Below are 15560 nucleotides of genomic sequence, written 5' to 3' on the forward strand. Positions count from 1 at the left end.
TTGGTGCAAGCATGAGGGGTGCTTATTTTGCTTTGTTTGCAATTACCTTTTATGTAATCGAAAACTTAATGTCTCTCCTCAGTCTAAAACCTTCACCTTTGAGATTACTGGAGCTAAGAAAATTAAAGATCTTCCCCTTGCACTTATGGTTGCTGTATGACCAGGCACGAGTTCCTTTCAGGTCATGAGCTCTCCTCTTGGATGCAGAAGGTGCTTGCCCTAAGGACATGACAGCTGCTCCACAAGCAGTAGCACTAACACCAGTAACACTGTGGTTACTGAGATGTGTGTCACCACAGGCTAATATGATCAGAGGTAGCTTCTGGGCAATGGAGATTTAATTTCAATATGTTTGCAGGAGAAACATTCTCTTTTTGTTTTAGTGGACCTTCTCTTTGTGGTGGGGATTTAAGAGTAGAGGTGCTGGTTAGGTTGAAACCCACTAGGGACAATTAACATGCAAGACTAGACAAATCTGTTTTGGAATGAGGTAAGGGATACAAATTCCAGATGGAATAAAAAGCAGTCTACTAGAAAGAGGAATTTAAGTCATGGCAGTGTTTCTGTTAATTTGAAATTGAGCAAGTGTCTGTTTTTAATTGTCTATAGTAATACAATCAGAAGCTATTTATCTAAAGCAGGATTCGAGAGTTATCCAGTAAATAGTGTGTGAAACTCTCTATATGTTTCCAGAGAATAGCAATTCTCAGCTATTTTAGAAGTATATAAGTCTTGGTCACAAGAAAGCAATCAAAAAGTTTTTTTTAATTGTAACTAAGGTAACTAGAGAGCCATTTAGAATGATGAACCCAGGGGCTGAGTATCAGGCTCTACCCAGGTTAAGGATAAACAAGAATCTGTGCTGAATAACAGTGCAGCTCATTTCAGAACACAGTAGATCTTTTAGGCAAAATATACCCCATTGGATATGACAATAGCTTAGTTTTCAAGTGTATCTGTACAACTTTGCTGAAGACAGTGGAATATACAGACACCAGAGGCAGAAGTGATTTATCTTTGAACCTCAAAGCTTTGCACCTTTCCAATTAGTTATGTTGTTTGGGGCCCGTATATTTGTCCAGCTTTCCTTGTAGCTGGCAACAACTCTGTGTACCAAATATTAAGAAGGTAAAGAAAATGCAAGGAGACAGTAGAATATAGTACTTTCAAATGCACCAGCAAATACAGGAACTGTTCCCAGATGTGGTCTGAGAAGAAAAATGGTTGATTGAATTTGAATTTTTCCGAAACATCTGCTGCTGCAGTTTGATAAGCAAAATGGAACATTAGAAAAGGAATTATCTCAAATTGAAATTCAAGAAAACAATCCCATTTCTGAATTATAAAAGGCAGATATTTTTTCTTGTTATAAGAGAAATGTATGATTGGCAACATCAGTTTTGACCTGGACTGTTTGGTTACTGTGATTGTGTCACTGTTGACATAACATGAGCTTTAAGTACCTTGCAGCTTGAAAGCGGCCTTTCTTCTGCTGTACAGCAGTGATTTTTTCTTCCATTATTGTACTGTTGGTTTTGTTGGGTTTTTTAAGGAATGTGGTAAGTTCATAAAGCAGGACTGGCTGATACTGACACCTCCTGACAGTTGCTGAGATCAGAGAGTGCAGGTCAGGGCAGCCTTTGGATTTGTTAGTTACACCAAGACTGCACACAGCTGTTACAATAGTTTCTTGCTTGCAGGTGTCAGCTATTCCATGACATTACTTTTGTCTGTGGCTTGCCAACATAACTTTGAGGCTGTCAGGATCTGTAGTAGCCACCTTCTGTAACAAGAGCATCTATCAACATGGTGAAAATGCTATCCTCTGAGAAAAATTAAAGATAGTCTAAAAGTATGCACGTGCAAACCCTCTGAGCCACTGCCACCAACACACTAGAATTAGCTTTGCCTTAGTGATGAAGGGGAAGAGATGATAATGCTGTTTTGAAATACAGACCAGATTTTTTTGGTGCATTTGAATTTATTAATTTTTCTCCAGCTTCTTTACACACTGCACCAAACAAGTCACATGGTTTATCATTTTAGACTTGTAAATTGGAAAAGAAGTCAAGCGAGTAGTCTGGAACATTGGGACCTTGCAGACCTTGGCAGGAAGCTTGCAGCAATAGTGTGAACGTGCTCTTGTATGGAGTCTTCCACACCCAGAACAATCAGATCTTCTCTGATTGTTCTCATTGTTCAACTGTGAGAAAAGACAGCCTGTATCCACAGTGCACATTAGAACCTTTGGAGACAGTTGCTGAAATTTTGTATATATTATATATTTATTTGCTTTCCTGAGAGTTGTGATCATTCCAGAGCACTGCAGAATGATGTGATGTTAACACACACAGATGGAGTGACTAAGCTTGTCAAAGACTCGATTGAAAATAAACACATAGAAAAAACCTCCAAACTGAAATAGGCATGTGCTAAAAGCCCTTTTTGTGACAAGTGAATCTATAACGTTATTGAAATTTCTTTGTAGGTGATGGATGGCAGAGGAACAACTTCTCACCTTTCCTTAAGTTTAATCCTTTCATGACATGTTTGTTAACTGGAATACCCATGCTGCCAGTCTGGGTCAGATTTGGTGCTATACCATGTGTACACTTGCCACAAATGGAAGGTAGAGAGTCCTAGGACGAGGTGAAGAGACTCATTCCCTGTTACTTCAAGTTTCTTCCTGCATAAATTCATTGGTTTGGTGCCTCATTTGGAATCTTTTCACAGATTTTAAAGGCCATAGCAGTTCTACCCTTGTGCCTTGAGGGGGTTGCATGCTTCAGCTAAGGTGCTTCCATAGAAAGTTTATTTGGCGCTGCTGGTCTGCAGTGTGCTCTCTTCATAAGGAGGCACTGGGTCTGGAGAGAGCTCAATGTGAGCCTCTTCCATGGAAGTCTTCATGGTGGCCTCCTCATACGATGGAGGTAAACACACAGAGAGGAATGTGGCATCAGGGACCAGTGTGGAGTAGTGGAAACTCTGTTCACTGTTCCAGGGCAGTGCAGAAAGGAAATTGGACACATCATGTTCAGGCAGGGCCTCAGGAAGGTCGATGCTGAAGATCTGCCCCTGCTGAGTGGGGCGCTGGCAACGGCGGTACAGGAAGAGCAGCAGGAATGCCAGGAAGAGCATCATGGTGGCAGGCAATATGATGCACAGAAATGGTTCTATGTCGTCTTTGGTTGAACTTGTCTGTTGTCTGCTCTGTAAGCAAAGCAAATAGGTAGTGTGTTGGATTCCTGGAGACCTCTTAATGAGAAAGCAAAAATGTTTTCTGTCCATCTCCCCCTTTATGCTCTAGCAGTCGCTTTTCCAAATTTCTTTCTGTCTGCATTAATGTCAGTCAAATGATATGTTTTGCAGACTCCTGAATTGCCAAACTCTATTTGCGGGCTCATTAAAGCAAATCACAACTAGAGACAAAAGAAACAGAAAAGTTGGAAAGACTATTGCGTTTCTAGGAAACCCTGTATCCAATGGGGAAAAAACCCAACAACCTGGAAGTGTATGTAATTTTGTTTGACACTGACATTTTATTGCTCTTGGATTATAGAGGGACCAGTCCACTTTGTGGGAGATTAGTCAAGCTTTTAAAATTTGTGAGAACAGTGAATTGCAGATGATCCAGGTGAAGCACCATCTAGTGTTGTTTCTTTGTATTTGACAAACTGTTTAAAGAACAAATGTTATGACAAGTAGCCCATTCAAACAGGGCCCATTGCCTACAATACCTATTCTTTGGGTTGTTCTAATCTTACAGGCCAGACCCTGACGTGGTGTGTTAGTACAGCCTGGACTGGGGCTCTTTCTTGAGCTTGTTCTGCCGGCTTTCCAAGAATCATTTTTCCCTGGTTGAAACTGTGGAAAAAGAACTTCTTGTGTAAGAGTAATAACAGTTGTGACTGTTAGCTGTCAGCTTTTATTTTCTGAGGTGTAGCACAAAAGGCCTCTGTCTCACAGCTTTTAAATTGTTCTGTAATGTTAACTGGAGTCATTAGCTACTAAAAAAAAACCCAACAAACAAAACCAACAAAGCCATTTGTGCTCTTCTGTTGTATTAGCTTTAGTTTTAAAATTTAATGTATCTTTTTTTCAGTATGGCTCTATCTTACTCTAGCTTCTAGTAAGTGGATCTCATTCAGAGTCCAGTCTAGAGAGGTAAGAAAACCCAAACCCTATAATGCTATTTATTATCAACTCATTCCCTTAGTAAGTTTCTGAAGAATGCTCTCAGATGGCTTTTTCACGTTTGTATGGTGAGACTTAACAGGTCAATAGATCAGATTTCATTTATTTTGAATGAAAGTGCCTATTCAAGCTAGGAGAAACTGAGTGGTTCTTTCCTCAAAGCGTTTGGAAGCAGGGATGCAAACTGGCTGCTTGCAGCAATGGCTTTGTGAAAAGGGCCAGTAACCCCAGTGCTCCCTTCTTAGTCTACAAAAACTTTCTGTGCTTATTCTTCCAAGAATTATAGTAATTCTTCCAGCTACAAAATCACACTGTAACCTCCATTCAACTGATTATCTACCAGGTATTTGTAACCTTTCTGCTTTGTTGTCCTATTATGAAATTCTGCCTAAGAAAACCAAAGTAAATAGGTTTTGACTTCTAAAAAATAGCATAGGGGAGATTTCTGCCTTTTTTTTCCCTAAGGTATTGTGGGTCTGAAGCCAAATCCATTAAAGTAATTTAAAAATGTATTGAAACTTTTGTGGGTAAGCTATTAAACTTTTTTTTCCCCCAGCTGTCTTTTTCCCAAAAAATGCATACTAAAGAACTCTTTTATATTTACTGATCATTTTTTATTAAAGAGCTTCTGGCAGTACAAGCTGTTGTCTTACCTGACTATTAAATGGGCTACAGGAAAGAGCAGAGTTGGAAGAAACTGTTCCCGCTGTTCTTCTAATCCAGTCATTAAATAATCTTTTAAAAATGAGGGGATTTTTTTTTTTAAGTTCATTAATGCTTTTTTAGTGGGTCTTACGAGGGGCGTAAAACACTTCCTGGGAAAATGAAAAGAGGCATTCAGTATTGTATTTGTGCATTGCTTATTTGGAGACTCACCCATACTGATGTGTTACCGATACTCTTACAGTAAATATTTCGAAGAGCTGAGCTTATATTGGACAGCATTATTCACAATCAGTGAAGAGCATATTTTTGAGATCCAAGTCTAAGTTTGGGGTTTAATTTGTAGGGAGCAGGCTTTCAGCCAGGTTAAGTGCTGTTCGTAGGATCTATAAGTTGTACAGTAATCTGGTGGTTTGTGAGGATGGAGATTTGAGAGAGTGAGATTGCCAGCTTTTTCTACATGAGATTAGTAAAAGGTATATAAAGCCCTGATTATCCTTTAAACTTGGTGCAGCTTCCCTATAAATTTCACTGAAAGGATATTCGTTTGTTAAATAGTGGTCAAGGACGGTGTATCCTTCCTGTGCTGGTGGAAGCACAGACTACTGTTATGGTTGCCTGATACATCCTGTTATAAGACATGGCCTCTTACAAACACTGGATTTCAGAGAGTCCACTGTATGGCAGGGAGACACGGGGAGGATTGGTGGGTTGGATGTGGATTTGAAGCACAGGATGAGAATTGATGTTTCTGAAGTGAGGAGCTGTGAACTCATCAGGGATGGACAGAGTGGAGAAGGGTACAGATCAGAATTGTGCAGCAGTGTGGAAGGAGAGCCTTAGCTTGTGAGAACAAGATATAAAACTGTGGGGAGGAAAGCCAAAAGGGAACCAAGACTGAGGGCAGTAAGACTGAATAGGACTGAGAGTAGAAATCTGAGGAACAACACTCTCGCTGCAGCAGTCCCATTCTTTTCAAATAAGAAGGAAAAAGGAAAGGGCTAGTGAAAAACTATGAGGCAGGAGAAGGAAGGAAAAGGTTAAGCTTGATAGAAGGAATTAACAAATAGTCTTGGGTCTCAGGGAAATACATTGCTCCAAAGCCTTAACTGGAAGCCAGTGGTCTTGGGCCTTGTATACCCATCAAAGGAAATGTGTAAAATATATTATTGTTGGAGGGGAAAATTTGCATCTAATGGTAAAAAAATGGAAGAAGTGAAACTATTTGTAGTATAAGCTAGCTCAGATGACCACAGTCTGTGAAGTAGGTACAAAAGGACAGCTTGGGATGTCAGTGGGTTACTGGCCTAAAAGCCCTCCAAGAGTAACCTATAGCATTGTTTCTAAAGTTGCAAAATCAAGCTCTCAAGGTTGAATAAATGCCAGCATTTTGGAAATCTATGATTCCTTAATTTGTTCTGCAATGCATATAATTTTTAATTACATTATTGTGTACAAAGTGCCTACTCAGGTTTGTGATAGATTGCTTAGGGAAGAAGACCACAATACCTCAGGGTACTGTGTTGCAGGATGTGTATGGTATGTAGTGACTGAGTCAGAAGAGTGGGGGAATTGAGAGGACTACCTGCTAGTGTGGGATAGTGAATGCTGTCCTGGGGAGCTGTATTCCTGCCTCTTTTACTGAATGGTCTAGGGGAGGGGCAAGACAGTTCAGCAGAGGTGTTTGTTGTGGGTTATTTGTTGGTTATACCTCACTTAAAGTGCCTGGGTTAAGATCCCTGGGTCTGGTCTGTAGAAATTCTGCATCTGTATTGCTGCATCTGAAGGTGAAAGAGCAATGCCCTGAACCTGCAAGTACTTTGTTGCACTGAGAGATCTGGGCAAAAATTACACAGGTTATTATGAAACAGTTCATATCCTCTTGTACTCCCTGAAATGGTCAGATGGTTGGACTAGATTTTCATTGCAGGTCCCTTCCAACTGAATTACTCCTGTTTTATCCTAATCTATTCAAAATAACTACTGAATAGATAGCAACCAGGCACTTGTGTAATGTATGCAAAAGGAGACATAATAAATTTGGTTTTTTGAAGAAGATGCAGTGAATAAGACCCTGTGCTGTATGCTGAGAAAGGGGGGGGGGGGGAAGTAGCACACTGAATGGCTATAATGAAGCAAATACCATGTCCTGTATAGTTGTGAAAGGACATTAAGTGTGTTTTACTACAATCTGCAAAATAGTAGCAGGTAGGATTAAGTACTGGGCAATATGTTTTTTTCTGTATGGTGACAGATGACAGCAAGGACCAGTTTTCCTCAGTCTGTGTTTCAAAGGGTTCATAGTTTTTTAAACACAGCTAGTGTTAAGCCTTTCCTATCTGGGTTAAATAATTTGTAGGCTACGTAGTGTATTATTCGAATTGAAATAGTTTTAAGTAAGTTAATGCTGCCCTACAGATGGAGAGAACCTGAACAGGGAGTTATATATCCATTTTGATACTGTCTCCTGCCAAGCATTTTACATGGACTGCTTTTAGTTTGAGATGTAGTTCAAAAAGCTGATGAACTTCTTGTAGGTAAATCCATATATATTATCAAATGTATTGCGATACAATTGATCAGTATTAGTCCCTGTTTTTCTGTCATGGTTTTGTGCCCATTTCTGCAATGACTGACTAAGAGGCTAGTGAAGAATGTTGTGCAGATCTTGACATAAAGGCTTGGAAAATCTTATGGGCATTAAAAAAAATTACATCAAAAATAAAAATAATTTTAATACAATGAGTTAAAGGTCACTTAATAAAAAATAAATAATTACTTAGAAATTCCAAACTATAACTAAAGTTCTAAACTGAACTAAAACTAACCTCTAAAACTAGAAAAGTAAGCACTGTGTATAGGTAACAGGAATAGCTGCCAGAACTGGAAAATAAAATGATCTAAAAATCAATCTGAATCTTCATGAGTTGAAGTGAAAGTAAACCAACTGCAGAACATATATGAAGTAAAATCCTTTACTGTTTAACCCCTGAAAGTTTCCAAACCAGGCATATGAAGTGACTGAGGGCATTATTAGGCAGTGTTTTCCTGACTGGTTTGGTTGGATGCTGCTTCACTGGACATCAGTGTGCTCTGCTTGTGTCATCACAAGCAGCTATTGTCAGGTTTGTAATTGACAAAAATAAGGATCTGACTTCCACCATGAAATAAGTTAGAGACACATAAATATAGGGAAAATATCCTTTATAAAATAGAGAAAGGCAGAAAAGGGCTTCGGAGTAAAAGCGATCATGTTTCTAAAAAGTTATGTTTTCCCAGAACTGATTCTTAGAATAGTTTGGTCATTGTAGGCTCATGTTTATTCTCTTCCTTTCATTATATATTTGTAGGAATTGAAGCAGAGGGTCAGTTTTCCCAAACACTGAGCACAGACTAAAGTAGTAAAGCCTTTCATTAGTAATCTGTCTGCCTATGTTTTTTTAACGTGCTGAGCATGTACAGTTGCCAGCTTACAGATTACGTGACCCATATCAGCTAAGATGAGCTTTTACTCATGCCTGTTGATAAAGGAATAAAATGCAGAGTGGAGCTGAGTTGTGTGGTATATCCATGATGAGTAATGGAATGGGTTTGGAGCTGAACCATGTGTCTAGGCAAAAGAGGGATACTACCTGGCTTGGGAGAGAATGACCTAATAAGGCCAAACATGAGTTTAAAGAAAGCTTTGGTGTAAGGATAAAAAAGTAAAAGTTTATTTGCTTACTGAAATTCCCACTGAAGTGATTGGTGCTAAGATTTATTATATTGTTAATGATTTGCTAGAGTACTTAGAACTCTAATAAAATTACTTTTATTTAAATAGCCCATATTTATACTTATATCTTTTCAAGTTGAATCATGAAACCAATACTTCTGAAATGTTTAAGTGGATTTGGAACAAAGTCTGAAGGCATTAGGCTGTGGTCCCCCCATAGGTGCTTTTCCAAGCTCCATCCTGCTTTTTAAAGCTGACTCATTATTGCTTGTAAAAAGCAAAAACATAAATCTGACAAATAGAAAAACATTTTGATGTGTTTTTGTATACATTAATAATGACACATAATTTAAAAGTGAGCCTAGATTTACACTGAATTTTCAAATACTTGTTGAAATGTGACTCTGGTGATGCTCTTTGTTTCCCAGTGTCAGATAAAACCAGTCTCGAGGTGTGAAGACATTGCCATTGCCACTCTAACTCTGGCAATCTTACTGATGAGATAGATTTTGTTAAAATTGCAGAGTTATTAAAGACTTCTTTTTCTCCTATTTTGACACCCTCACACACTCCTATCCCCTTTTATTTTGCAACAGTACACTTCATATCTCAGCTAACTAGTCTGGCCAGTTCATTTGCTAATGCTACTTGACTCGGACATTTACTGGGGATGTACGTGCACCTTAAATTATTATTTTTGATCAGAGAAACCCTCTCACTGTATGCCAGACAAAGCCAGAAAGACAGGCTGTGTTTTCATCTCTGGGGGCTACTTCCCTCCCCCCACTCGCCTGCATGTGATCCTCTCTCACAGAAGTAATCAGCGCACAGCTTAGGGAACAAGAGTTCATTGCTGCCTGCTACTGACTCGCAACATCTGCAGAAAGGCTTCACAGGACCAGATCCAAAGCATAAACATGCATTTAAGAGAAAGGAAATCAAGGAACAGCAAAATTCATTATGCTTAAAAGAAGTAATTAAACTTCCTTACCTGCCACTCCAAGAGAATTTTTCTATCTAATGTTTTTCTTTTCCCACAAATGTGTTTAAAACAACTTAACAGCAATAAATAAATGCTCTGACTCGGTGTAATTGAGCAGTACTGCTTTGACACATCCCAATACCCAGCTTTTTACTCTGCACTATACATGAGGCATTATATGGACATACACACACATGTTAAGTCAAAGGACATGTCACAGAGATGAGCAGGAGGGTACAGACCTGAAGCTCTGTTTCCAGAAGTGGCCCACCAGGTTCACTGTTTAGCCAGTCATAGTTTCCCCTGTCAGCGTGTCCAAATTTTTTCAAGCTGCTGCCCAAGAGCCACCTCATGCTTTCATTAACCTGGTCTTCTGTCTTCGTGCCTCCACCTTGCTCCACTGCTTGCAACTGCGTCCCCGCCTCCCAGCCTCGACCCAGCTGGGCTGCTCTCAGCTAATGATCCCTCTTAAATGATAGCCCCTTTATAGTGGAAAAGACAAAAAGAAGTTACACACCCCCTCGTCGTCAGGAAGCCAAGCAAATAGATCTCAGAGCCTCTCTCCACTTCCAGCTCAATCTCTCTGGATTTGCTTCAGTGGCCTACATTACCAGCAAAGCTGGCATCAGGTATCTGGGAGCTGGGACTGATAGCGCTCTGATTGGAGCACTCCCTGCATTAGGATTATTAAAAGGGGAATTTGCATGTGAATCTGAGCCCACATGGTCATGACTCTGTGTGGATAAATAATGCTCTATATTTAGTTGTCTAATAAACACTTTTCCCAAAAAAATAAAATAAATAAAACCTGTGCTTCTATGCTGAGAGAGAAAGGGTAACTGAGGTTCCCCCCTCAGTTGCACAGAACAAGGAAGAACCACAATCCAGACAGATTTTTCCTCCCTGTTGCTGAAATATACTGTAAAGAGTGAGAGTGGTTTCTGAGTAGAGAGGCAAGGACACAGGGCTAAATGCTGTACTGAATTATTTAGGAGTGTTAGGATATAGATGTTAATGACAAATCCAGAGAGAGAGCTCTTCCAGGAAAGCTTTGGTCATTGTTACAGTGTATGATTTCTTTCGGTAATAATGAGTTTTCAGTTCAATTAAATCAGGACTCGTTTACAGCTTTCTAGGATACTAGTTGTTAAATGGCAATTGTTTCCAGTGAGGAGTCTTTGAACTCTTTATGCAGAGAAAAGCAACACAAACTCATTTCACTGACGTATGGTAACTTCTGAGGGGACGAGTATTTAACCTGAGTTGCAAGTTAAATCAGGGTTTAATTCTTACTGAAAAGTTGGAGGTGTCTTTTTCTGCCTTGTATGGGCAGAGATAGAGAGGCTGTTAGTAACATCCTTTTCAACTATGGTGCATTTTACATGGTTTCTCAAAGCTAACCTGTTTGAGCAAAAGTTGTGTTCGGGACTGATGGTACAAATTTGGGGTTAGAATCTTCACCTCTTATTTCTTGCTTGAACTCTTTTACATCGACTCTTCCTTTAGCTCATGGCTCCCAGAAAATTGCAGGCCTATTTGGTAGCAGCAGGCTCTATTCCTCCCACTCCAACAATGGCAATCTGTAGGCCAGTGCTTACTGTTTCTGACAAGAGGACTGTGGAAGAAGCAGTTCCAAGGCTGGCTGTGATCCCTGTGTCTGCAGTGTGCAGGAGGGATTTACCCTGCATGTGAGCCATGGCTGTGGGAGAGAGAGGTGATTGGTTGATAAATCTATCCAGTTTTGTTACTGATGTTGCCAGCTGAGAGGTGGATGGGGAGCAACAACGTTGGGTGAAGGGCTGGTCTTTGTACTGAAGCAGCTGCACTGTTTGTCGGAAACCAACTCCCACTCTTGCTTGTGATGAGAAGGTCTTGTGTAAAGCTAAAAAGCTCACCTCAGAAAAACCTTGTGAGAAGACTCCTCCTTTCCGCAATGCCTCACTTCTCATCTTGGAGAGCACTTTCAGAGCTGATGAATGTTTTCAACTGCAACCAGGTCCAGGGGAGTTACGCTGTGAACTACGATGTCCACTGAGAAGCCGGGTCCTAAATGTGGTTTAACAAGTCACACCAAGGTAGTGAAATACTTCTGACTTGATGTCTCAACACCTTGTATGGAAGCAAGAATGATGACCATCTTTCCCAAACTGGTGTTAAGAAAACAAATTCCTTAAGGAGTCTTGTGAGTGTGTAGCTTAAATCTATAATCTTAGGTGCAAGCAGGAAAAATTCATATACTATCTTAATTAGGGTCTTAATGCAGCCCCTAAGATTATTAATGCTATTTTTAGAAGCTCGCTATAAATTTGCTTTGGGACTGTGCATGAATAATGAGGAGAAGCAAAAAATTACATCTTCTTAAAGTGTAAACACCCTGTTTGGCACCCTTGGATTCTAGTTAGATGGATTTTAGCAAAAAAAAAAAAATAAAATAAGATGTGCACTTCTAAGACTCACTGACCTGATTTGCAAAGTGCTACTTTGGATTCTTGACCTCTTGAAAATGTTTAAGAAAGATTTAATTTTGTAGACCCATTTGAGGCCAAATGGGAATTTGGGGAAATGCAGTGACCTTTGTCATGCAGGTAATTAGAATATAAAATAATGATTGTCTCTCTGGCTTTCTATATCATCAGTGGACCCAGCAGCAAGATTACTGAGAGTAATGGGATTCTGTGTTTTTACTGCCAGTGGTCGGATGCCCATTTGACACACTACCTTTGTAGAGCAGATCTGCTCTTGTGTAGAACTGAAACAGTACCACCTGAGACTGGGTTTGTGATGGCAAATTTGTTGCAGATTTCTGCCAACCCTGTGGGGCACACGTGACACTTGCTTTTCCTTCTCACAAGGCACTCATAAATACCATTTCAGCTGGGGCATGCTGTAATGTGAAAGCTGTGGGGAGGAGGTTCATCCTTGATTCTAAGCCTCATGACCAGATGTCAGGCTTGTCACTTGGAAGCGTGGGTCAGGGTGACCTTTGGAGGTCATCAGATCTTGACATGTACAAAATGTCCTCCCCTCTCTTGGCACTGGTTTTGTTCTTTGAAATAGTTTAATTTAGCAGTTGCACTGTCAAATAATATGGAGAAAATAGCCGACATGGAACTTTAACCAACCTAATTGGTTAAAGTTTGGTAAAGGTTTGTGAAACAATGACAATGTTTTTTAACTGAGGCAGTGTTCCTAGTATCACTTCCAATGTCCTAGCAGGGGAGCAGGGAGAGACTTTCTGAGGAAGCCACTGCAGAAAATAGGCACCTCCACTGTTCTCAGTTTGAAACTCAAAGTGTTTGTCCTAAATAATTCATCACTCTGATTTGCTGAGATGTTCAAGGCTAGCAGTGCAAGTCTAGGCTGTATTACCACTAATATTGGTAGGGAATAGAATATCCACAGTGCCCTAGATACCTTTCCTTTGCTGCTTTCCACAGGTGCTGGTGAAACTTCCCTCCTTGAATGACTGCAGTGCTGTGAGAGAGGGTAGGAGGCCTAACTGAATAATGCAAACCTAGAATTTCAGTGGGTGAGGTGTTACCACTGTAAACTGTCCAGTGTTGTCAGGTGTAGATTCATTGGATGAAATGGAGGAAGATGACGACTTTTGCCTAAAACCAGGTGGTAGGTGTGTCTATGTCCTTCAGGCAGGAATGGTATGGGCTTCTGTCCATTACTTTTATTTGGGTAACTAAGCAATTCTCTTTTGTTCTTTTTTTGATAAATTTGTCATGATATTGAAATTCTGGCTTTACTTTTTTTGTTAATTAATATATTGTTTTTTTCAAAAACGAAGCACCTTCTGAAGTGCAATCTCATCTCCCCACCAAACTAAAACCACTGTCTCTTCAAAGGATAGATACAAGTTGGCATAGTCCTGCTGAGAAACAGTGTTCTGGAGATCATTGTTTGCAGACAAGGTGCACATACTCACGGCCTGTGGAAATCAGAGACAGGAAGACTCCACTACAAAATACGTGCATGCTGATGCTACCTTGGTGTAGGAGCAGCAGTGACCATGGAAGCAGGAGGAGGTACTGCTGAGTTATTGATCCCAAATCCTCATGCTGCAGATGGGTAGCTGAAAGCAAAACCTTTAGAGACAGTGCAAGGGACAGAGCTCAGGTTACTGCAAGAGCAGGGTTGCCTCCTGCAAATATCCCTTAAAGTCCTGTAATTGTAATAACACTTGAAAAACCATAGCAGAGTGCTGGTGGCTGGGCAGCATCTATCTGATGATACTGTCTGGAGCTATGGGGTTATATTATTTATTTTTTTTTTGTAACTTCTGTCAATCTAGGTTTGTTCCCCTTCATTTACAGTTGGTCATCTTTACCCTGAATACTTGTTTTCTCTTAAATAAGAGAAAAATCTGCTACTCTATTTAAGAGTCCGTGTCTGCCACTATGCACTGTATGGAATTTTGTTCCTATTTAACCAAACTGTAGAAATTCTTTGTTTGTTAGGGAGGGTGAGAGAGCTGGTGTTGTGTTTGGGGTTTTGGTGATTTGAGTTTTTTTCAACTCATGTTGCCTTGTGCGACTACTTAGCCATCTTATTCGTACTTTGTAAACCTGTCAGGATGCTGGGACAGCGAATAACCTGCTGTGTAAGAGCACTGTCCAAAAGTGAGCAGTTATCTTTCAACTCAGACAGCACCTGGTGGAGAGGGTCAGGTACTCAGTGGGATCGGCTGCTCCCCCTGAACTGTGTTACAGGGGCTGAAATGCCTGATGTGAGGGCTTCCCCAGCATTGGGAGCCCAGTGTGTCCTGCAGCTGCTGCCTGACTAACAGAGCCTGTCCCACCAATGCTGGCAGCTGAAATCCGCAATGTCTCTTTGGGCCTGGGTGTGCAGTGATCTCTGTCAGCGTGCCTCTGAAGGGCATTTTCTCTCTAGGAGACCATAGTGACGACAAAGGCCAGAAAACATAAATATTTTTAAAGTGAAAGGGGACTAACCTTGAAAAGCATGACACATTTTTCATCACTGTCCTAAACCCTGTGTGTGCTTGTGTATTATTAAAGTGTTAGGGAATTGATCTCAGCGTTAGTTTGTGTTTTGGGGAAATGGAAGTTCGTTTGGGGGTGGATTGTGGGTTTTCTTTTGAGGGAAGTAGGAATTAAATGTTTGGATATGCTTTTTACTTTCAGGCTGAGATATGCTCATTTTATTTATTTGATCTTCCTGATCTGTGAGACTCTCTCTTCTTTATGCAAATGTTTTGGGGTGTGCAAGTTGTACTTCCATCTGCGGCACTGACCCTGTGCTATCAGAGTCAGTCAAAATTTTGTCATTGACAAAGGGGCAGATGTTAAGCTCTATATTTTGTCTTACCTGCTATAGCTAAATGGGCTGTGGGCCGGTTTCCCACTGTGTTATATTACTTCTGTTCAATGTAAACAAAATCAAATGAAAGGTTTTTTTTTTTCCCCTGTTTTAGTAAAGCTTAACTAAAAATGCGTTTATCTGGCATAAGGTATACACTGTGAAGATGGCTATGACAGCTCAATTACCCTGGTATCTGAATTCCAGTTGCTTGAACATATATGCAGGCTAATGGTGTGAGGTTCAACAAGGCCAAGTGCTGGGTCCTGCGTTTTGGCCACAAAACTGCAGGCAGTACTATAAGCTGGGGACAGAGTGGCTGGAAAGCATCCAGGCAGAAAGGGACCTCGGGGTTCTGATTGACAGGAAGCTGAACATGAGCCAACAGTGTGCCCAGGTGGCCAAGAAGGTCAATGGCATCCTGGCCTGCATCAGGAACAGTGTGGCCAACAGGCCCAGGGAAGTGATTCTTCCCCTGTACTCAGCGCTGGTGAGGCCACAGCTGGAGTACTGGGTCCAGTTGTGGACCCCTCAGTTCAGGAAGGACATTGAGGTGCTGGAGCAGGCCTGAAAAAGGGCAATGAGAGTGATGAAGAGACTGGAGCACAAGTCCAGTGCTGAGGGAGCTGGGGTTGTTTAGCCTGGAGAACAGGAGGCTCAGAGGAGATCTCATCACTC

General features: G+C 40.7%; 1 protein-coding gene across 4 annotated transcripts; it reads right to left on the reverse strand.

The window, feature by feature from the left end:
- Positions 1-1334: 1334 nt before the first annotated feature.
- Positions 1335-15232, reverse strand: SMIM28 (small integral membrane protein 28). Of its 4 annotated transcripts, none has more exons than XM_027721032.2 (4): positions 11450-15232; positions 11016-11253; positions 9797-10036; positions 1335-3210 (listed from the first exon to the last, which is right to left on the reverse strand). In XM_027721032.2, the coding sequence occupies exons 3-4, from the start codon at positions 9905-9907 to the stop codon at positions 2812-2814; spliced, it is 510 nt and encodes a 169-aa protein (XP_027576833.1). In that variant the 5' UTR covers positions 9908-10036; positions 11016-11253; positions 11450-15232; the 3' UTR covers positions 1335-2811. The 4 variants fall into 4 exon arrangements, with proteins under 4 accessions (XP_027576833.1, XP_039240727.1, XP_039240728.1 ...); XM_039384793.1 differs by having other exon boundaries at positions 10956-11253; XM_039384794.1 differs by lacking the exon at positions 11016-11253.
- Between the last annotated feature and the right edge of the window lie 328 nt (positions 15233-15560).

This window comes from Pipra filicauda, unplaced genomic scaffold (assembly GCF_003945595.2).
Source record: "Pipra filicauda isolate LSUMZ 115617 unplaced genomic scaffold, ASM394559v2 scaffold376_size704792_pilon, whole genome shotgun sequence".
NCBI lineage: Eukaryota > Metazoa > Chordata > Aves > Passeriformes > Pipridae > Pipra > Pipra filicauda.

Bases quoted from the DNA above. Each gene is read 5' to 3' on its own strand.
- SMIM28 (XM_039384794.1), bottom strand. From the start codon at position 9,907: ATGAGGTGGCTCTTGGGCAGCAGCTTGAAAAAATTTGGACACGCTGAC. The intron at 3,211-9,796 runs GTCTGTACCCTC...CTTTGCTTACAG, and splicing joins TTCTGGAAACAGAGCTTCAG to AGCAGACAACAGACAAGTTC.